Source organism: Saccopteryx leptura, chromosome 10 (assembly GCF_036850995.1).
Source record: "Saccopteryx leptura isolate mSacLep1 chromosome 10, mSacLep1_pri_phased_curated, whole genome shotgun sequence".
Classification (NCBI taxonomy): domain Eukaryota; kingdom Metazoa; phylum Chordata; class Mammalia; order Chiroptera; family Emballonuridae; genus Saccopteryx; species Saccopteryx leptura.
The window spans coordinates 30,004,620-30,027,439 of NC_089512.1; the positions used below are offsets into that span (position 1 = coordinate 30,004,620).

A 22,820-nucleotide genomic window follows, 5' to 3' on the forward strand; every position below is an offset into this window, starting at 1 on the left:
TCCCTGTAAAAAACAAACAAACAAACCCCCCCCCAAAGTTTGAGTTTGCCACAATATTTAAAAAATTCAATATGCATTATTGTGTAATGTAATACATCTCAAACTTTAATATATTTAAATACCATTTAAAGCCTAGTAATTAAAGTGTAAGTTTTCTGAAAGTCTTCAAGATATTTCTACACCATACCTGCCAAATATAACTTAAATATAATAATTTAACAACTTAATGTAGTTCTTTAGAGCCAAAAGAATTAAATGCTGTGTCCACATACTCGCACAAGGAAGGACTTAACATTAGTGTCATCACCAGGAAGTTATTTATTCCCTGATCACCAGTAAAATGCATAGGCCAACGGCCAGAAGGAAGCCCAGAGCAGATCCCATTCTGAAGGGACCGAATTGCTTGGAAAACCAAAGAGAAGTTGGTGAGCATTTGCTCTAGTGTCCAAGATCACATCCTTTAAGTTTTCTTGCCTTCCAAATCCAGTAAAGAAGCGGAGAGGGGAGAAAATAAGAGGAAGGGAGGTAGAGAAAGACAGAAGGTGAGAAACTTAGACCGGAGGAAGGGGGAGAGAAATGGGAGAGGATGCTCCAAAGAAAGAATTGCTCGCCAAGCCACGCCCCTGTTTCCCAGGCAACGAGGTAAACAGACCTCCAGTTCCTTTTCCTCTGTGAGGTCCGCTAGGTGTTAAGTGGTAGGCAGGAAGCAGTGGGGAGTGAAGATGTGCTCCTTCGTGAGAGTGGCGTCCCCCAAAGGGATGGAGCCCCGGAAGGAATTGGGAACCTCCCTCCAGCCAGGTACCGGTTTCCCCTTAGATATGAGTACCATTGGAGGAATGAGGGTGTCTGAGAGGAAATCTCCCCTGAGCCTGGAGCTCGGATTAAGTCAAGAAGGAAAGAATGATGATTTAGGAGATAGGAGGGTCCTCATGGGAACAAAATCTCCCACGGAGTTGGGACTCAGAGTGGGATTAGGAAAAGATTACTCGTGTAGGAAGAGCCCTTTGGTTAGCAATAAGTATGAAGAGAGGATGGCATCATCAGAAACAAAATCTCCGTTGAACAAGGGCCTTGAACTGAGATTAAAAAGGCAGCATATTCCTAGGACACTCACGGAGAGGAGTAATTTAGGAGTCAATATGGTCTCAACCTCAAAGGAAACAAAGCCTTCTCTGGGTGTGTTGCCAGGAAGAGTGGGTTTAGAAAATGAGTGTCTTCTAACAGGGTGTTCTGGATGGAAAATACGGCCTCCTCTGGGCAAGGTGTGTGAAAGTCCACGGGATCTAGGAAGCAGGAGCAGTCCCGCGGCTGGTGCCCCTGAAGGGTTAGGGGCTGCTGGGGAGAAACAGCCAGCTTTGGGTGTGGAACCTAGCCAGAAACTGGAAGAAGAGTCGGCCTGTGTGGTGATGAAGCCCAGTGCAGAGACGCAGCCTCCTGTGGAGGTGGACATGGGGCTGCACCAACCAGAGGAGCCTGATGAGATGAAGAATACAGAGCCCCAAATGGGCTTGGTGATAGAACCTCCCGAGTGCCAGTTTGCCCAACAACCTGAAGAGCAAAAGGAGGCTGAAAACTTTGAATCGGGAGTGGAACCTCCAGATCACATCAGACCCATTTACTCTGGAAAATTTTTTGATCGAATGCCTTGCTGGCCAAGTGTAAGTCTTTTCCTAGTATTTTCCCTGGGAACTAGGGATGGCCTTATTTTTATAGAGATGATAAACTGATAGACTTGTTTGGGTTGGTGGGGTCAAATCGCAAAGGTTTCATTGAGATTCTGATAGACCTTGTCCCTCTGGACTCTTTCTAGCTGTTACTTTGTGTGATCTCTGGATCTCTGCCTTCCTTTCTGGATCTCAGCTTTGTTGACTCTGCACACCAGAGGTTCTTCATGATTTCTTCCTGTTTTCTCCTTTGACCTTCATTTCATTCTTCAGTTTACATTTCTCAGTCCTCTCACAGAGATACATGTTGTATCCTAATATTCATGTTTCTTTTTCCATTCATTATTTATTCTGTGAGTTATTCATTACAGTATTTCAGCAAAGACCTATGGCCGTAACTATGCTGGATACAGGGCAATAGAAAATGAAAAATACATGATTCCTAGGCAGTCATTTCAATATTTGGAGACACTAAACAAATATTATATATTTCAAAATGAGTAGAAAACAGATGTGATTCTTCCCTAATAGAAGTACACCTCTAAGCACAGAGCACAGTGGAAAGATTGAACAGCTCTGTTTGGAGGAGATGGGAAAGGCTTCACAGAGCAAGTAATATTTGAGCTGATCTTGAAAGGTGTCAGTATTTCTCAGGTGGAAAAAAGAGTTAGAGTATCTTGGGCAAGGAAAAGTATAGAGCAAGATCAAAGCTTTTTGTGTTTGGGAGATATAAGCAGTTCTGTTTAACCATCATGGTATTAAGAGCTGAAGATAAATTTGTGGAGGAAATTTAAAGGTCCAAAATGCAGGGGAAAACATGGATACAGAAACAAGGGTGGATCTGACTTTTATGTTGCTTGATGGCACATCACAATGCCTGGCATATAGTGGTCATTCAGTAAATATTTATGTGATAATGGAAGGAAGGCTTGGATGATGAAATGGGAGAAAAACAGTCAGAGAAGAAAGAGATGAGTCTGAGAACATAAAGGAAGCCTGCTTAAGATATTCTGGGAATAAAAGATTCTGCACATTGGGATTTGAGAACACAGTTCAGCTGAAGTAGTCACAGGAATTCTGCAGAATTTTGTCTGCGTCTACAGAATTTCTTGTTCCTTTTGGGACTCAAGGTGTTCTTTAGCCTTTGACCCCCTTTGCTTTCTGGTCTTCTTATGAGATTGTTCCAGCCACTCTCTTCTCATCTGACCACTCCACCTTTTCTCTTTTCTGGATTGGCTCCGCAGTCTGTGGATTCAGACCTGACACACACAGGCAGATAACAGCTATGGGTTTCCAACATGGGCAATTCTAAAACCTCTGCTTCTTTCTACCTCTCACATCCACCTTTTCTTTTTTCTTTTTTTATCTTTACTTTATTGATTTTTACAGGGAGGAAGGGAGAGAGTAGGAGTGAGACAGGAACATCTATCTGTTCCTGTATGTGCCCTGACCGGGAATCGAACTGGCAACATCTGTGCTTCAGGACGATGCTCCAGCCAACCGAGCCATCTGGACAGGGCTCACACCCACCTTTTCAATGTGATAGAACAAGGAAGGGAGTCAAGGAGAGAGTTATTAGCACTGCTAAAACATCTCTGATAGGATAAGTAGGATAAAGATTAATTAGCTTTGGACAGTAAAGAAATTAGCAACATTAATAGAATGGCATAATGTAAGGGGAATTCAGAGTCTATGAACATCTTTATGTGTATTTCTTCTTATGTCCTAAAGATAGAGTTTTAGTAGCAGTCAAGAGATGGATATTTTTCTAGTTCTTGTTGCCAAATGCCTTCCTAAAATATTGTAGCACTAAATTTTAAAAACTGATAATGATCTGTTATACATTGTTTTAATTTACATTCATTTGATATAATGAGATTGAAAATGGCTACAGATGCTTGTTTTTATTGTTTTTCTTCTTCTTGTATCAGGTAATCTTGCTGAACTCCTATTAGTCTTGTCCATGTAAGAAATGTCCAAACCTGTAAAGAATTTTCTTAAGAGTTTATTCTAGTCAAACTCTCAACATATGCTCATAAGAATTACAGTTTGCAGCTTCTTTTATGCATTTGAAATTAAGGAGGATATTAGGTGGAGGTGGGAAAGAGCAAGGGGGAGATTGGATTACAGCAGGGGTCGGGAACCTTTTTGGCTGAGAGAGCCATGAACGCCACATATTTTAAAATGTAATTCCGTGAGAGCCATACAATATGTTTAACACTAAATACAAGTAAATGTGTGCATTTTATGTAAGACCAACACTTTTAAAGTACAATAAGTCTCTGAATTCTTTTTAATAATGTTCTTATGCTATTGCTAACCAGTGATGAATAAAGTACTTCATACCATTAATGCGACTTCTGGTGCTGCATGGTTTTGCTGATGGCTTTGTAGTCTGGTTGATATGTGGTGAGGTTAAGTTTCATGCAGGCGTTGAGACTCCCATGTGTTAATCGTGATTGTAGGTTGGTATTAATGTTCTTTAGATGTGAGAAAGACTGCTCACATGCATACGTAGAGCCAAACATTGTCAGTACAGCAATACTCACACGCTGCAGTGTGTGGTATGTGATGGGAAGAGCGTTCCAAGTTTTGACAATCAACTGGTCCACGGGTTGAAGTTTTTTCATTTTCCCCCACTTGTGTTTGCTCACCAACTCTGCTTGCTGTCATGCAAGTCTTTTCAGATCTTCATAAAGTGACTTAAACTTATTCACTCAGATGTCTGAGGTCTTCGGGTCAGCAGCTTGTAGCTCAAAATCTCTGAAGGAGACACCGGGGATATAACTCAGGTCAGCGCTGTCTACTGCACACTCGTGTGGATGGGTGATAAACTTAAAAAGATGAGTACACTCACAAAATTCTCCAAAGCACGCTTTGAATGACTGCAGGAGATTAGATGTGAAACCCGCTAGCTGCTGGAGATCAAGATATTGAGCAGGGTCACTTGCTATGCATGCATCTTTAACTCTCCCAGTTTTTTTGTTTTTGTTTTTTACAGGGACTGAGAGAGAGTCAGAGAGAGGAATAGATAGGGACAGACAGGAACGGAGAGAGATGAGAAGCATCAATCATCAGCTTTTCGTTGTGACACCTTAGTTCATTGATTGCTTTCTCATATGTGCCTTGACAGCAGGCCTTCAGCAGATGGAGTAACCCTTTGCTCAAGCCAGCAACCTTGGGTTCAACCTGGAGAGCTTTTCTGCTCAAGCCAGATGAGCCTGCACTCAAGCTGGTGACCTCAGGGTCTCGAACCTGGGTCCTCCACATCCCAGTCTGACGCTCCATCCACTGTGCCACCGCCTGGTCAGGCTCTCCCAGTTTTTCAATGTATAGTAAACAACCTGTTTCAGTGTTGGTGATGAAGAGTTCCAGCTTGTTTTCAAATGCAAACACTGCTTGTTGAAGGGATAAGGCTGTATTTCCAACGCCTTGCATTTTCACATTGAGCTGGTTCAGATGTTCAGTCATGTCCACGAGATAGTAGAACTTCAGGAGCCACTCGGTGTTAGCTAACTCAGGATATTCGATGTTTTTCATTTCAAGAAAAGTCCGGATTTCACTCAGACAAGCCGCAAAACGGCTGGGCACCTTCCCTCTTGACAACCAACGCACATTGCTGTGCAGAAGCAGACCAGGATAATTATTCCCAACTTCATCCAGCAGTGTTTTAAACTGGCAATCATTTAAAGCTCAGGCAACAATAAAGTTGACCACCCGAATGACCAGCAACATCACCTCACCAAGCTGCTCACCACATATCTGAGCACAAAGCACCTCCTGATGTAGGATGCAGTGAAAACTGCATGGGTCTCTTAGGATGGGTCTCTTTTCATGTTCACGAAGAAGCGCTACAAATCCTCTTTTCCGCCCCCATGCACAGAGCACCATCAGTACACACCAAAATAAGTATACATCGGTAGATATTTTTCTTTAGTGAACTCAGTGAAAGACGTGAATAAATCCTCCCCTCTTGTCTCTTTCATAGGCAAACCAGCAAGACTTTTCTCATATAGTGTGTCACCAACAGCATACCTTGCAATCAGGCTGAACTGGGATAAATGGCTTACGTCTGTTGATTCATCCAAAGCAAGAGAAAAGAATGGTGCTGCGTTTATGTCCTTCACTTGTGTTGCCTCAATTTGATTTGCCATCATGATGGTATGATCGTGAACAGTTTTTGCTGATAGAGGCATATCTTTTATTCATTTGATTATCTTGTCTTTATCCGAAAAGTCAAAAAGTTCATTGGCAATATCAAGCATGAATGTTTTGGCATTCTCCCCATCTGTGAATGGCTTTCCGTTTCTCACAATTGCTAAAGCATCAGCAAAGCTAGCCGAATTCCAGTCACCTTGTTGGGTCCAAATATGGAGTTGCTGCTGACTAGCTTGCATTCTGCACTGTAGCTCTTGACATGCTTTCTTCCTGCTGTCCCCCGCTAGATATTTCAATGCAAATGTAGTATGGTGTGTGTCGAAGTGCCGCTTTATATTTGACTGTTTTATCAATGCAATTTTATCATTGCATATTAGACACATTGCAGAACCTGCTCTCTCCACAAAGGCGAATTACTTTGTCCATTCCTGATGAAAAGTACAATACTCCTTGTCTTTTTTTTCTTTTAGCCATCTTCTTTGTCAAAAGGGTTTCTGCAATTAGCTAGCTTACTGATTGATTAAAAAGAGGGAAGTTTACTTCTTGACCTCACAATGACCCATGTACTTTACACATTATCCAATAAAAATTTGGTGTTGTCCCGGAGGACAGCTGTGGTTGGCTCCAGCCACCCACAACCATGAACATGAGCGGTAGGAAATGAATGGATTCTAATACATGAGAATGTTTTATATTAACATTTTTTTTAATTAAAGATTTGTCTGCGAGCTAGATGCAGCCATCAAAAAAACCACATTTGGCTTGCGAGCCATAGGTTCCTGACCCCTGACCTAGCCTGACCTGTGGTGACGCAGTGGATAAAGCGTTGACCTGGAATGCTGAGGTTGCTGTTTTGAAACCCTGGGCTTGCCTGGTCAAGGCATGTATGGAAATTGATGCTTCCTGCTCCTCCCCACTTCTCTCCACCAGCCCCCTCTCTTCTGTCTCTGAAAAGAGAATAAATAAAATCTAAAAAAAAAGTGTGTTAACCTAGATACACTAGAACAATGGACAGGGCTAGCTTAAAAGAAGTTATAGGCCTGGGACATGACTACCCACCATGACTGGCCCAGTTTAGAATTTATGATCAGATCACCCTGTGAGGTTACCTTCCATAGAGCCCCCCTTTTTTCTCCAATAATCTTAATTGCTTATCATTGTTTCTTTTGGATTTTCTAGGTAAACAATAACATTGATACTTCTGTCTTTCCTTCTTTAGTAAATGTGCCTCTCATTTCTATTTTGTGTATCAATCATCTCATTGCCTATGGTCAATAATATATTGAAAGTAAGGTCTCTTTCCTGACTTATCCAGAATGATTCTAATTCTTCACTATTGAGTATTATTTTTGCTGAAAATTTCAGATATATTAAGTTGACACCTATATTTACTCCCAGTTAGCTAAGAATGTTTAAAATCAAGAATAGATCTTGATCTATGAAAAAAATTGTTTTTCTTTATTATCTTATTTTATTGATTTTACAGAGAGAGAGGAGAGACGGGGGGGAGGAGAGTAGTGAGTGGTTCAAAAAGTACCAACTCGTAGTTGCTTCACTTTAGTTTGTTCATTGACTGCTTGTTGTATGTTCTCTGACCGGGCAAGCCGAGGGCTTTGAACCAGTGACCTCAGCATTCTAGGTCTATGCTTTATCCACTGTGCCACCAAGGCCAGACAAAAAGTTTTCCCATTTGTGGAAATACATCTTTTCCAGAGTGAAATGGTTAACTTTCTATTTTTATTTTATTTTATTATTATTATTTTTTGTAATTTTCTGAAGCTGGAAATGGGGAGAGACAGTGAGACAGACTCCCGCATGCGCCCGACCGGGATCCACCCGGCACGCCCACCAGGGGCGATGCTCTGCCCACCAGGGGGCGATGCTCTGCCCCTCTGGGGCATCGTTCTGTTGCGACCAGAGCCACTCTAGCGCCTGGGGCAGAGGCCAAGGAGCCATCCCCAGCGCCCGGGCCATCTTTGCTCCAATGGAGCCTTGGCTGCGGGAGGGGAAGAGAGAGACAGAGAGGAAGGGGGGGGTGAAGAAGCAAATAGGCGCTTCTCCTATATGCCCTGGCCGGGAATTGAACCCGGGTCCCCCGCACGCCAGACTGACGCTCTACCACTGAGCCAACCGGCCAGGGCCTGGTTAACTTTCTAATAGCGAACCATCTTCATATTTCTGGGCTGAGCCTTACTTGGTTGTGATACACTATTATTATAATACATTTCTGGATTCCATTTGCCTCTATTTTACTAGGATTTTGTAAGATTGGACCACAGTTTCCCTCTATGTGCTATGTTTCTCTGAGTTTGGTGTTAGGGTATTGCTAATATATAAAAAGAACTGGGAAGCCTTCCATCTTTTCAATTTTATTTATGATTGTAACAATTTGTATGTTATTGTATTACCTGCTACTTGCAGACTTCATAGAACTCCCAGCTGAAAGGAGAAAGGCAGGAGATCCTCCAACATTCTGACCAAAGGATGAGTTGGTAAAGTATTTGATGCCCTTCAGTTCATCTGGTTTAGAAGAGGAAGTGCATTTGGGTGAGGTCAAAGCCCAGTTTCAAGCATGATTGTGAGGAGAGTTCAAATGGAAATCCCCAGTGTGAAGAGCCTACTAAAATCAATCCCTAGGAACAATTGCTTTGCATAAGGGTACATTCATTGTATTGGGGAGCTCATCTCAATGGGAGGCTTTTCCAGTGTTGGGGAAAGGGAAGCAGATACATCTCTCTGTACCGACATTCATCCTATGGTTTGAAGTTACTGCCCCAATCTGGTACTGAGCTGCAAGTGAAGGTCTTCTCTGAAGGATTTATGAGACCTCATTAGTCCTTATTCTACTCATTTTAGTACACCATTCATTGGTATAGCAGCAAGGACCTGTATTCAGGAAGAGTTTCCAAGAAACAGTGACCTGAGTGAAGATTTTTAGAGTATTCTTTAAGAACTAACAGATGTTCTTTCTGTGTGAAAGCCTGCTAGCCCTTGAAAGAACCCTTGGTTCTTGGAAAGCACTATTGTTAGACATCAAAATCTCCATAATGGTCATTTCTTCAAGAAATCCTGAGATTGTCCCTTGATCTCCATTAATGTATTGACTCTGGCAGAAACCCTCGGTTATTCAGACAAAACACCTGAACCTTACAAAGAACATTGGTAAATAGTATTGAGCCTTGAAGTACAAAGAGGAAAAAGGAAAGAAAGTTTCAAAGAAATATTAATAAATGATAGTGTCTACAGTGACTAAACAGTATGTTAGGCACTGTGGTTACCAAGACAAAAAAATGAAATGATGTCTTCTTTCAAAGAATTTAGAGTCTAGAGAATTGAGAACAATAGACAAATGATTTTATAATGTGGTTAAAGTCATGCAAATGGATGCCTTATTTTTTTTCCCTGTTCTACATTAAGAGAACCTCATAGCTATTTGGGCAATGGGTCAAAGCAAAGGAGTCACCCATTTGTAAATCTTGTTAGAACTTGCTAATTATGCAAGTCCTGGTACTGAAAAAAGATAGGTGCAAAATTTTATTTTGGCTGAATTAGCAAAAAGCCAATTTATGCAGAATTCTGAGAAGTGGGTGGTTTCATGTGAATAATAGGTATAGGGCCTTCTGGGCAGAAAGAAATTGATGCTATCACACCCAATTTTTTCTCTGAGATATTCAGAATTGGGAATATCAGTGGGTATAAAACACTGATCTTGGCCAGACCCCTTGGGAAGATGAGACGATAATATTAGCCCGTACTGAGTTTGGAAAGTAGAAGGTACCATTAAGATTATGGGTTGGTGCGCCTGACCGGGTAGTGGCGCAGTGGGTAGAGTGTCGGAGTGGGATGCAGAGGACCCAGGTTTGAGACCCCAAGGTCGCCAGCTTGAGCATGGGCTCATCTGGTTTGAGCAAAGCTCACCAGCTTGGACCCAAGGTCGCTGGCTTGAGCAAGGGGTTACTTGGTCTGCTGTAGCCCCATGGTCAAGGCACATATGAGAAAGCAATCAATGAACAACTAAGGTGTTGCAACAAAAATCTAATGATTAATGCTTCTCATCTCTCTCCGTTCTTGTCTGTCTGTCCTATCTATCCCTCTCTCTGACTCTCTCTCTGACACAGTAAAAAAAAAAAAAAGAAAAAAGATTATGGGTTGGTGGGTCTTCAGAAACTAAAACTGATCTTGTATCAACCTTTTTAAGTTGACTTAAATCTTGGAAACCAATCATGTGAGAGGTAAAATAGGTCACTGAAAACTTTAATATTGGGGGTTGACAAGGAGGTGGCCACATAAGATGGCATTCATGTGGTTAGGAACTGAGTAAGGAGGTGGTCAGTGCAGTGGGAATTTGGTTACATACAGAAGCCTGAGAAGATAAGTAAATATATTGAATAGCCAGGTTTCTCACTGACAGAAAAAAACCCTTACAATTATCAGACGGAGGAGAGAAGTTAATTCTTCTGTGTTGGATAGTAATTGGAGGTATTAGTGGAAACTCATGCTATGTTTATGTCTATGTCTGTATCTGTGTCTGTGTTCATGTCAAAATCCATATCTATGTATCTACATGTATTAACTAAACAGAATGTTATAGAATTGAAATAGATGCTAGTGTGTAGGGGAGCTGTGTACATACATATATTACCTAACTTTATGTAAGGCCAGGGGCGGCTTACATAATGGCCGCCATCGTGGCCATTCACATGCAGGTTCTCATTAAATTCAGGCAGATGGTAGAGAAACAGCAGAGTTGGAGGACGGCTGGCCATTCTGTTTACTGGTATCTCATCAAGACAGGCAAGGCACAAGAAAAGCCAAGGGAAACCTGCTTTTCCCATGGTGGGCAAGGGATCAGGGAGCAGAGAAAAAAGAAATCCTCTTGCACCTCTCCTTGTTCTTGGGGCAGAATCTCCCTTCCAGTAAACATTAGCAAGACAACGGCCCCTTCCAGGCAGGAAGGCAACCAGCAACCTCACAGACCACTATACAGTGGGACCTTGAGACACGAGTTTAATTCGTTCTGTAACTGAGCTCGCAAGTCAGTCAACTCGTATATCAAACAAATTTCTCCCATTTAAAATAACTGAAATAGATTTAATCCGTTCCCTATGAAACATCCCCAAACCATCCTAAATTATGAAAAAAGACATGTTTTAAATTAAGAAACACACAGGTATACTTTACCAATGCATAACAAAATATATGAAATAAAAGAAAAAAGTGTTATTTAGTACTGTATTCTTACCTTGGAGACAGACGAGTGCGGCTAACAGAGGTGAATGGTGGAGGAGGAGGGAGGGAGGAAGGGATGCAGGCACTGTAGACACGTGAACTAAAACTGCATTTTCTTAACATTAAATGTAAACAAAACCATTTTCTTTAAACAAAACTAAAACTGCACTTTCTTTACTTAAAATGAAACTACAAAAACTTAATTGTAAAAAAATGCACTTTCTTAACTTTAAACTTAACCTAAGCTTAATATTACGTATTTTTCATTTAATCATCACCTGTTTTTGCCTTTTTGGCTGCACTTGCAGCATTTTCACTTGCAGGACTTTTGAATAAAAATCTATCCAAAGAGGTCTGCTTTTGCCTGCCTTTTAAAATGTTATGGAAATGTGACAAACAAGTGTCATTAAAAAGTGCTGAAGCACGACCAGTTGAAACTTTTTCTGGGTGTTTCTTTTCAATGAAACTTGAAAGCTTCCCACACATTGCCAGCATGTGTTTAATTTCACTTGTAGAAATCACTTCCTCCGACTCTACCTCCTCCTCACTACTAATCTCTTGCAGAATCTCCGTATGTCTATCATCTGTAACTCCTTCAACTCCTCAGTTGAGAGTTCCTCCTTATGTTCCTTGATGAGCTCGTTTACGTCACCCTCATCTACCTCCAGACCCATCGACTTTCTGAGGGACACAGTCTCCTCCAATGCTTTTACCTCGGTCTCTGTCTCTGGTTCAAATCCTTTGAAGTCCCTGTCTGCAACAACATCAGGCCATAACTTTTTCCATGCCGAGTTCAAGGTTCTTCTTGTAACCTCTTGCCATGCCAAGTCAATAATGCGTAAACATATCACGATGTTGTAGTGATCTTTCCAAAACTCTCAAAGGGTTATAATTGTATTCTCAGTCACCTCAAAGCAGTGGTGGAACAAGTGCTTTGTGTAAAGCTTTTTAAAGTTGGAAATGACCTGCTGATCCATAGGTAGCAAGATTGAAGTCATATTGGGTGGGAGGTAGAGGACTTTCATGAATTTGAACTCATTGAGGATGTCATCTTCAAGACCAGGTGGGTGGGCTGGAGCATTTTCAAGGATTAGTAAGGCTTTCATCGGGAGTTTATTTTCTTGAAGATATTTCTTCACTGCAGGACCAAAGACGAGATTTACCCATTCAATAAAAAACTGCCGTGTAACCCGTGCCCTAGCATTGGCACGTCACATAACCTGCAGTTTTTCTTTAAGAATCTTGTGAGTCTTGGCCCTGGCCGGTTGGCTCAGCGGTAGAGCATCGGCCTAGCGTGCGGAGGACCCGGGTTCGATTCCCGGCCAGGGCACACAGGAGAAGCGCCCATTTGCTTCTCCACCCCTCCGCCGCGCTTTCCTCTCTGTCTCTCTCTTCCCCTCCCGCAGCCAAGGCTCCATTGGAGCAAAGATGGCCCGGGCGCTGGGGATGGCTCCTCGGCCTCTGCCCCAGGCGCTAGAGTGGCTCTGGTCGCAATATGGCGACGCCCAGGATGGGCAGAGCATCACCCCCTGGTGGGCAGAGCACCGCCCCATGGTGGGCGTGCCGGGTGGATCCCGGTCGGGCGCATGCGGGAGTCTGTCTGACTGTCTCTCCCTGTTTCCAGCTTCAGAAAAATGAAAAAAAAAAAAAAAAAAAAAAAGGATCTTGTGAGTCTTAAAGGCCCGAGGATTTTCAAAATGATACATTAGCAGTGGCTTTACTTTACAGTCACTGCTAGCATTTGCACACAATGCAAGGGTCAGGCGCTTCTTTTTTTTTTTTAAAGAAATTTTTTAATTTTATTTTTTACAGAGACAGAGAGTCAGAGAGAGGGATAGATAGGGACAGGAACAGAGAGAGATGAGAAACATAAATCATTAGTTTTTCGTTGTGACACCTTAGTTGTTCATTGATTGCTTTCTCATATGTGCCTTGACCGTGGGGCTACAGCAGACCCAGGAACCCCTTGTTTTAGCCAGAGATCTTGGGTCCAAGCTGGTGAGCTTTACTCAAACCAGATGAGCCTGCGCTCAAGCTGGCGACCTCGGGGTCTCGAACCTGGGTCCTCTGCATCCTAGACTGATGCTCTTATCCACTGCGCCACCGCCTGGTCAGGCGGTCAGACGGTTCTTCATGGGTTTATGGCCTGGCAGCTTCTTCTCCTCTGCAGTGGTGAAAGTTCTCCAGAGCATTTTTTTTCCAAAACAATCCTGTTTCGTCACAGTTGAATACTTGTTGGGGGATGTAGCCTTCCTTTGTGATAAGCGCAGCAAAACGTGTGATGTACTCCTCAGCTGCCTTAACATCAGCACTCGTAGCTTCACCATGCCTCACCACCGAGTGGATGCCAGATCTCTTCTTGAAATTTTCAAACCAGCCGTAGACTTGGTTTAGACTTGCCTTAAACGTATCTTCTGCTGCCTCTTTTGAGGTTGATAGTTCTTTCTTCTTCAAATCACTGTAAATAATATGTGACTTTTTGCATATTACAGTCTCCGTCACTGTATCTCCTGCCAGCTCTTTCTCTTTCACCCACACCAGCAGAAGCTTCTCCATTTCTTCATGGATATTATTCCTTAATTGGGACAAAATTGTAGTTCCTTTCACTGGATTTGTGCTTTTGATGGCATCCTTTTGTTTACGGATGGCACAAATTGTAGATGTATTGCGGTCATACAGCCTTGCCAGTTCAATCACTCGTACACCACACTCATGTTTTTCTATTATTTCTTGCTTTACTTTTATTGATATCATTCTCTTCTTCTCATCACTATCCTTTACACTCACTTTCTTCAGCCCCATGATAGCACACAAAAAAAGTTAGTAAAAAATGCAAAAATGATGCAAGAATGAGTACAGTGCACGAAATTCAACTTGATTCTGTGGGTAACACATGAGAAAGAACGAGATGCTGGTGCTGGGCTGCCGATACTGGACCTGTGCGCCAACGCGCCAACTAGCTGCAGCTTCCCGAATCACAACTCGTATCTCAGAATTTTGCTCGGATCTCAAACAAAAATATGGACTGAGTTGCAGCTTGTATCTTAAAAAATTGTTTGTCTGCTCGTATCTCAAGGCACCACTGTATCTGGTGTTGCCCAGCCCCCAATGCAAACTATAAGCGAGCCAATATATACATCATATTTACAAACTTATTTGACCAACACTCTATTTCTAAGAAGACCTAGAAACAATATTTTTCTAGTAATAATGAGCACACCAAAACACAGATCTTGATTTCTAAATACCTCTGTTAAAAAGAATCAAGACTCTTTGGGATAATGGCTGACTCTAGGGCTGGTGCTGTGCCATATTACCTTGGAATATCTTTGAGAGCCAAAAAGAAAAATTTTAAAGAATCATACAGATATGTCAAAGAGGCACAGAAACATGCTTGAAAAGGCTCCCAATGACACAAACTGTTCTACTCTGAGCATTGAATAAAGTTACTATGTAATAAATTAGAACTCCATGAACCCACACTGATGTAAATACAAAAATGATTGAATAAATAGCAAGAAAAGCAAACTTCCTTGCAGTATAATGCCAACTAAGAATGTAGATGCAATGATAGAATTAGAAAGTCACCATTTGGCAGCTATCACAATACTAATGATTTAGACAAGACTCATCAATAGATGCCAAAACAGTAGGTAAAAGTTTAGTGAGAAATTAGATATTTTCAGAGAATAATTATTAATTGTGAAGAAAAAAATAGCTGTGTGATGGAGAATGCTAGCAGACATTACCTTTGTTCAGTGATCAAAATGAACACTCCTAGTAATAGGACAAATTGACAGTATGTGCTTCCTAACAGAAGAACATAGCACTGTTTTTGCGATATACCTGATAAGAATGTGTAACTTTAATAAGAAAATACTAGTCAAACTGAGGGACATTTTACAAAATAACTAGCCTATATTCCAAAAATGTCAAGGTCATGAAAGACAAAAAGTATTGCAATTTCCCTAGCTTCGTGATGGCAAACCTTTTTATAAAAACCGCCCACTTTTGCAGTGCTGGTCAACCTGGTCCCTCCAGCTTTCACGGTGGGGCAATTGCAGTGCCTTGGTTGCTCTGCTACCACCCATCATGAAAGCTGGAACTCCCGCTAGTGGGTGGAAGGGACCAGGTTGACCAGCACTGCAAAAGTGGGCAGTTTTTATAAAAGGTTTGCCATCACGGCCCCAGCTTCCTCTCTGATGGGCCCCTGGAGGGTCAGCAGCCAGGAGGAAAGCCAGCCCTCTCACCAGTAGATGGTTCATGAAGAGGCAGTACAACATCCTGCTTACAGCAGAGATTTAGAAGCCAGCCTGCTTGGGTTCTGGTATCTGCCAATCCATGAGCAGTGTAACTCTGTTACTAGACCTCTCTATGCCTCAATGTGCTCACAACAGAGACAATGATTATAATAGTACCTGCCTCGTGGAAACCATGAGTATTAAGTGAATTAATTACTCATAAATTGCTTAGGATGATGTCTAGTACATGCTATGTGTTTTATAATTGTCTTATTATTACCATTATGACTGTTTTCTGAAAATTCTGACTAGTATATAGAATTTTAGGGGCTCTACCAAAATAAAGGCTGCCTTGTTATCTGATCATTGTATAGGAAAGCCCAAGAGTCAATAAGCTGTAAAACAGACTCAGAATTACAAATCATCTTTGTAGTGCCTAACTTTTTAATATGATGATCAGACTCCAGCTTGAAAGGGAGGGGTCAAAACAAGGTAACAGATATATATACAACAAACAGAGGGAACAGAAAAAAATGTAAATAAAAAAGATTACCTGAGAGACAAAAGGTGTTGCATCCATAAAACAAGATTGGTACTTTTAAAAGAACAACCGAAGAAGAAATAACTATTTAGAACTTAAACATAATAATTTAAATAAAAATTTAAGGCCCAGGCTGGATAGCTTGGTTGGTTGATTCTTTTATGTGCCCAGACCAAGGATGGAACCCATGACCTTGGTGTATAGGGACTACGCTTTTACCAAGTGAAGTACCCAGCCAGCCAGGGCTCCACTAACTGTTCCCAAGGTTTTTATTCCAGGATGTTCTTAATCTCGTTGTAGGGAATTAATGTAAATTTGAAACCAAGAATTAAGAGGACAGCACCTCTTCCTCTAAAAGCAATCAGGGTCAACGTAGTAATTGGGAAGAAGTCTTTAACAGAAAGAGAATAAAATTTATGTTATCAACAATCCATTGTCTTACCTATATGAAGATTTTTCTTTGATTGCCAACCTTGGAAAATATAACGTTTGTTTTATAAACAAAGTCAGTGGTAGAAACATACTTAGAGAAATGAAAATCTGGGCAGGCTTTCCTACAGGGCTTTTCCTACCAGGCTAGTCCAGTGTCGTTAGCAAACAAGCAAAGCCCTCAAGGTCAAATTCATGGGATTCACAAAATGTTCCTCCTTTTTTTTTTTTTTTTTTACTTTTTATTTTATTTATTCATTTTAGAGAGGGGGGGGAGAGAGAGAGAGAGAGAGAGAGAGAAGGGGGAGGAGCAGGAAGCATCAACTCCCATATGTGCCTTGACCAGGAAAGCCAGGGTTTTGAACCGGCAACCTCAGAGTTTCCAGGTTGACGCTTTATCCACTGCGCCACCACAGGTCAGGCTGTTCCTCCTTTTTGAGATTTAAAATGTACGTTAGTATGTTAAAGGTTCAGCATTTTCCAAGTTTTTACCAACAGAATTAAAAAAATATATATCTATGAACTGTGTTCATGGAACTGAAGTTTGGAGAACAATGACAAGGAGCTCCAGCTGCCCATGGTGGTGCAGGAAAAAGTCTCCATTAGGTGTTTCCAGTACTGAGATTGTGTTTTAGGACTAATTGGGGGATGGGGTTAGGCCTAATGTTTATTTATGTACTTTTTGGCTGGATAGTAATACCTAAGGCCCCTGAGATGAAAAAAGTCTTAGACCCTGATCTATGGTGGCACAGTGGTGTGAGAGTCGACCTGGAATGCTGAGGTCACTGGTTCGAAACCATGAACTTGTCCGGTCAAGGTATTTACGGTAAGTTATGAACTAAAGTGAAGCAACTATGAGTTGATATTTCTGGCCTGGCCTGTGGTGGTGCAGTGGATAAACCATTGACCTGGAATGCTGAGGTCACCGGTTTGAAAGAAGCAACTACTACGAGTTGATGCTCCCCCCCTTCTCTCTGTCTCCTCTCTCTAAAATCAATAAATAAAATCTTTCAAAACAAAAAAGAAAGTCTTACTGAAGATTGTTGTTCTCTTTCTCAATTTAAGGGAGTCATCAGGATTGTCCAAGATCAACTTTTAAGAATTGAGGAAGTAGAACTCAAGGTGGACATTAAAGCCACTTCTAAATTCAGTCCTGGGTCTTCTTAGTTATCATTCTTATTTCTAGTGTATTTGTAGCTGTCTTCCTTCTATTTGATGTTTTTATAGATAAAGATGTTGGGGCAAGGAAAAGACCAGTTATGGGAAGAAAGCATGGTGTACAAGGGTAAGGTTTATTATGCACGTTTAAGTCATTGCCTTCTCCATTAATAAGAATTTCTGGAAATTTAGAATCAACCTTCTCTTCCTGGTACAGAGAGGGAGTCATCTTTACACATTGTTTCCTTTGTAAAATGTGAATGTTCCTTACAAAAGGGTAACTTCTACTCTGCTTTCATAACTTCTCTCATGTATGTCGTTTCTTAAAATAATCAGCTCAAAAGAATTCTTTTTTTTTTATTTTTTCATTTTTCCGAAGCTGGAAACTGGAGACAGTCAGACAGACTCCCGCATGCACCCAACTGGGATCCACCCGGCATGCCCACCAGGGGGTGATCGATGCTCTGCCCATCTTGGGGCATCGCTCTGTTGCATCCAAAGCCATTCTAGCACCTGAGGCAGAGGCCACAGAGCCATCCTCAGCGCCCGGGCCATCTTTGCTCCAATGGAGCCTCGGCTGCGGGAGGGGAAGAGAGAGACAGAGAGGAAGGAGAGGGGGAAGGGCGGAGAAGCAGATGGGCGCTTCTCCTGTGTGCCCTGGCCGGGAATCGAACCCGGGACTCCCGCACGCCAGGCCGACGCTCTACCGCTGAGCCAACCGGCCAGGGCCTCTAAAGAATTCTTGTGCCAAAGAGGCATATTTTCGAGGCACATATTCTGCTATGCTTCATACCTCAAACCAATGAACAGGCGTCCCTGAGGACAACTGAAATAAAAAGACAGATCCATGACGGGGGTAGTGATGGGAAGACTAGTCAAACACTATATGACACTGTAGATAGGGATCAAACAGAATGGCTTCATTTTTGTGTCCCCTGTCAATTGGTGTGAGGACATTAAAACCTAATCATAGCTACTGATGAAAACCTAAAAATTGTTGGGGAGGTAGAAACTTTCCTCAACCCTTTAAGATTCTTTTGGCTGGTCTAATAATTACCTGAGACAGATTAACAAGAGAAAATAAACCAAATTTAATAACTTATGTATGCATGAGAACATTGCATAGATGAGAAGTTCAGAAACAGGGAAAATGAGGTATAGATGACATTCTGAGCTGAGGATGTGCTTAGGCACCTTGGGGCTTCAGAGGGGTGGAAGGTCATTGCAAGACGAGAAGAAGAGCAGATGTTTAGTAATTAGTTATTTGTTCTGCCTTATAATTAGATCATAAAATTTATTTCTGGTAATAACTTATTACGGGCAAGGCCCCCAATTTAAATTTTTTTTTTTGTATTTTTCTGAAGCTGGAAACGGGGAGAGACAGTCAGACAGACTCCCGCATGCGCCTGACCGGGATCCACCTGGCACGCCCACCAGGGACGACGCTCTGCCCACCAGGGGGCGATGCTCTGCCCCTCCCGGGCGTCGCTCTGCAGCGGCCAGAGCCCCTCTAGCGCCTGGGGCAGAGGCCAAGGAGCCATCCCCAGCACCCGGGCCATCTTTGCTCCAATGGAGCCTTGGCTGCGGGAGGGGAAGAGAGAGACAGAGAGGAAGGAGGGGGGGTGGAGAAGCAAATGGGCGCTTCTCCTGTGTGCCCTGGCCGGGAATCGAACCCGGGTCCCCCGCACGCTAGGCCGATGCTCTACCGCTGAGCCAACCGGCCAGGGCCCAATTTAAATTCTTTAAGGAAGAAGTAGAAGTTTCTCTTGGGCCCACAGGGTCTTGACTGTCTTTGTCTCAAAATGATCCACATGCCAAAGGAGCACATCTTGAGGAAGCCTGTTCTGAACCCCTTCAATATCCACTGTCAAACACTTGGAAGAAAAGCAGCTGAGGGACAAGTAAATTAGTCTATCAGGCAATTTATTGATGCATCAATCAATGCATCTTTCCTTCCATCTCTTTAATCATCCATCACCCAGACAGTGGCTGCCTTGGATATCCCAACGGTCTTCCATCTTATGAAATCATCTTTCCATTGAATCATTAAAAGAATGGTGAGAGGTCTTCTAACATGCATAGTATGAGAGACTTGATGTTTCCTGGTATCTCTGAGATATTTTATAATTTTCAGTTGAATTAAAAATCACCTCCCTTTTCTCCACCCTGCTTCAGTCTAGGTTAAAACACAGCCCCTTTCCTTGTTTGTAGTTCTGTGAGTAGAATTGTTACTCAGAATTTTACATTAAGGCTGGGCTGTCTTCTCACAAGCCAATTTCTCTTCTTGGGCCTTGTGGCCTGTCACCCTGTTACTAGATCTTGCCCTTCTTCCACCTTCTAAATTTATCTATTGTCTCCTTTAATTCTTCCTTCCTTAGTCTATCCCAGCAATAGTTTATATTTCCTCGCAAATTTTTTTTTTTTTTAGCAGAACAATAACTTCTCTGTCTTGCCAGGTCTGGGAGCTTCCTCTTTTATACCCAGAGATGTTATCAAGATCCTCTCTGAAACCTTAATGGTTTTCCCCTAAGAGGAATTCTGCTTTCAACATTTAACGTAATAAAAAACTTTCACCTACTTATCTATATGTACAGGGAGCCCTTGGGTTATGACAGTCTCAACATACAATGTTTTGAGTTTATGACCTCACTCCCATAAAAACTTTAAAAAATTGAGACATAAGTGTTTTAGCTTATGCTGTTAGCATTGTACTTAGACTTACGTGGGTGAACTAGTTTGGTTCTGTGTGGCGGAAGAATACACAGTAGAGTGTATTTATGTCCCTTTCCTTTTTATGTGGCTGTTGGGCAGATAAAATGTATTATGCTCACTTTGTTAAAGATAACAGGAGGAGGCTGTCACCCAGGTGATATTAATGTGTGTTGGGGTGGGCTAAAGGCAGGCAGAATCCTTTAGCCTGGGGCTTGGTTTTGGGATTAAGCCTTTCCTACCCTTTTTGATGTAGGGTGGTACAATCCTATCATGCCTCAGAGGGTGACTTTGTATTAGAGACTTCCCTGTTTTGTATATTGGATTAAGGGTTTGGATTTCTACACTATAAAATGGGGACGGAATGAGAGTTTGCTCTCTTGGTTCCTGAGGTTAGCATGAGAGAGCAGAGAGAGTAGAGCCAGCAGCGGGAGGAGGCCACGTGGAGAAGGCCAGGAAAAGCAGCCAAGATGGCGGAGTGCTGAGTGAGATGCCAGTTTGTGTAGAGTTTGTATCTGGGAGAAGGAAGGAGATGGGGAACTGAGGAGAATAAGTCTGGTGAGCTAGAAACCTTTGATTCTAGGAAACTCGGATAAGTCAGTGGCTTTGTGAGCACTGAGTGTGACTGGGTTTTGGAGCCCAGTGTGTATTTTTACTTGCCCGCCGGGTGCAAGGTAGGATTAAAGGCTATGGCCCATCAGTTTTTGGCTCCACTGTTTCTTTACCGACTGTCCGAATCCAATGCGAACCTGCATGGGCCAGAAGGCTGCTCTGATGGTGGCTCTGGCCCTGGCTTCTGGCTTTACATTTGGCGTAGTCTGTGGCAGGATTCTATACAGATCGGCAAGGAGCCTTTGAGCGGTGGAGTAGAGGACTGGCTAGTGTTAGGGTTCCCCATGGCTGTCCTTTTGGGGATTGTAGGCTGGCTGACTTTTACAGCCATGCGTGAGGAAACTGAGAGCTCTGTGGAAGAGGCTGCCCGGGACCTGCAAACCGAGCAGTGGAAGGAGATGGAGCAAACACAGGAGAAACCGATGCTGACCCTGGAGCTGGAGGAAATGCTGGAGGAGGAGGCCAACCAGGTGTTCGAGATTCGCCTGGAAATGGAGCAAACGCTGGAGGAGGATTCAGAGGTTCGTGAGTTGCAGCTTGCCCTGGATGTTGCGGAGAGTCAGCAGTGGCAGGAGGCCGGGGCTGAGGCTGAGACCGGGGCTGAGGCTGAAGCTGAGGCCGGGTCCGGAGCTGCAAGGTCTGCGGAGCAGAAGGCGGCAGCGGATGGAGGTTCAAGCCCGGCAGCAGGAGCTGATGTTTCCAGTTCCTCTTTGGAGGATGAGGAGAATCGGGCTGGAGTTGCAATCCGCAGTCTCCATAAGATGAGAGCCCAGCTGGAAGGAGCACCTACTATGGCCCCGGTAGGTCTGCAATTTGGGGACATAGGGCTGGACATGCTTTCCGGAGCAGAGATGGAAATGCTGACTGCCATTGCCACGTACTCCTCTTTGGGACAGTGTAAGACCTGCGAGGACGGCAGGAATGAGGGGGGAGGCTGACGCCCCATGTGCTTGGACTGATTTCCTGGACTACGACCGGAGTGGGCATTGGCATTGTTGGATGGATTTACGGATTATGGATTTTGGACAATGTGAAATACCCTGATGGGGGTGGGGGGTGGCTTTGCTGAAAGCACTCCCCTGCCCCGGGAAGCTTTTCCGATGGCTAGAAGGAAGGCCGAGGACATTTTGCGCTTTGGGCTAAGTGCTCAGAGACTGGTGAAGTGTACCTTTGTAATTGTTGAAACTGTATGATTTTTGCTGTTGTAATTTGTGTAATGTTCTAATTTCCTTGCACAGGGATACCGGTGGTATAGATTGTGGGTAGTAAAGTGAGCATAGGGGTGGATTGTTGGGCAGATAAAATGTATTATGCTCACTTTGTTAAAGATAACAGGAGGAGGCCGTCACCCAGGTGATATTAATGTGTGTTGGGGTGGGCTAAAGGCAGGCAGAATCCTTTAGCCTGGGGCTTGGTTTTGGGATTAAGCCTTTCCTACCCTTTTTGATGTAGGGCGGTACAATCCTATCATGCCTCAGAGGGTGACTTTGTATTAGAGACTTCCCTGTTTTGTATATTGGATTAAGGGTTTGGATTTCTACACTATAAAATGGGGACGGAATGAGAGTTTGCTCTCTTGGTTCCTGAGGTTAGCATGAGAGAGCAGAGAGAGTAGAGCCAGCAGCGGGAGGAGGCTACTTGGAGAAGGCCAGGAAAAGCAGCCAAGATGGCGGAGTGCTGAGTGAGATGCCAGTTTGTGTAGAGTTTGTATCTGGGAGAAGGAAGGAGATGGGGAACTGAGGAGAATAAGTCTGGTGAGCTAGAAACCTTTGATTCTAGGAAACTCGGATAAATCAGTAGCTTTGTGAGCACTGAGTGTGATTGGGTTTTGGAGCCCAGTGTATGTTTTTACTTGCCCGCCGGGTGCAAGGTAGGATTAAAGGCTATGGCCCATCAGTTTTTGGCTCCGCTGTTTCTTTACCGACTGTCCGAATCCAATGTGAACCTGCATGGGCCGGGCGGCTGTGATGGTGTCCCTGGCCTTGCCTCCTGGCTTTACAGTGGCTTAGTTGTGTTTCTGTGTTCTAGATTATGATTTTACAGCTGTGTTAGGATAGGTAAGTGACTTACGCTAGCGCA

The 22,820-nt window shown here is 43.1% G+C and overlaps 1 protein-coding gene across 1 annotated transcript in view; it reads left to right on the forward strand.

The window, feature by feature from the left end:
* Window positions 1-722: 722 nt before the first annotated feature.
* The window catches only part of EFHB (EF-hand domain family member B), a 69,347-nt gene continuing 47,249 nt past the window's right edge, over window positions 723-22,820 (forward strand). The window contains exon 1 of the mRNA XM_066351553.1: window positions 723-1,658. Coding sequence (XP_066207650.1) covers window positions 723-1,658 — 936 coding nt within the window. The remainder of the gene's footprint in view (window positions 1,659-22,820) is intronic.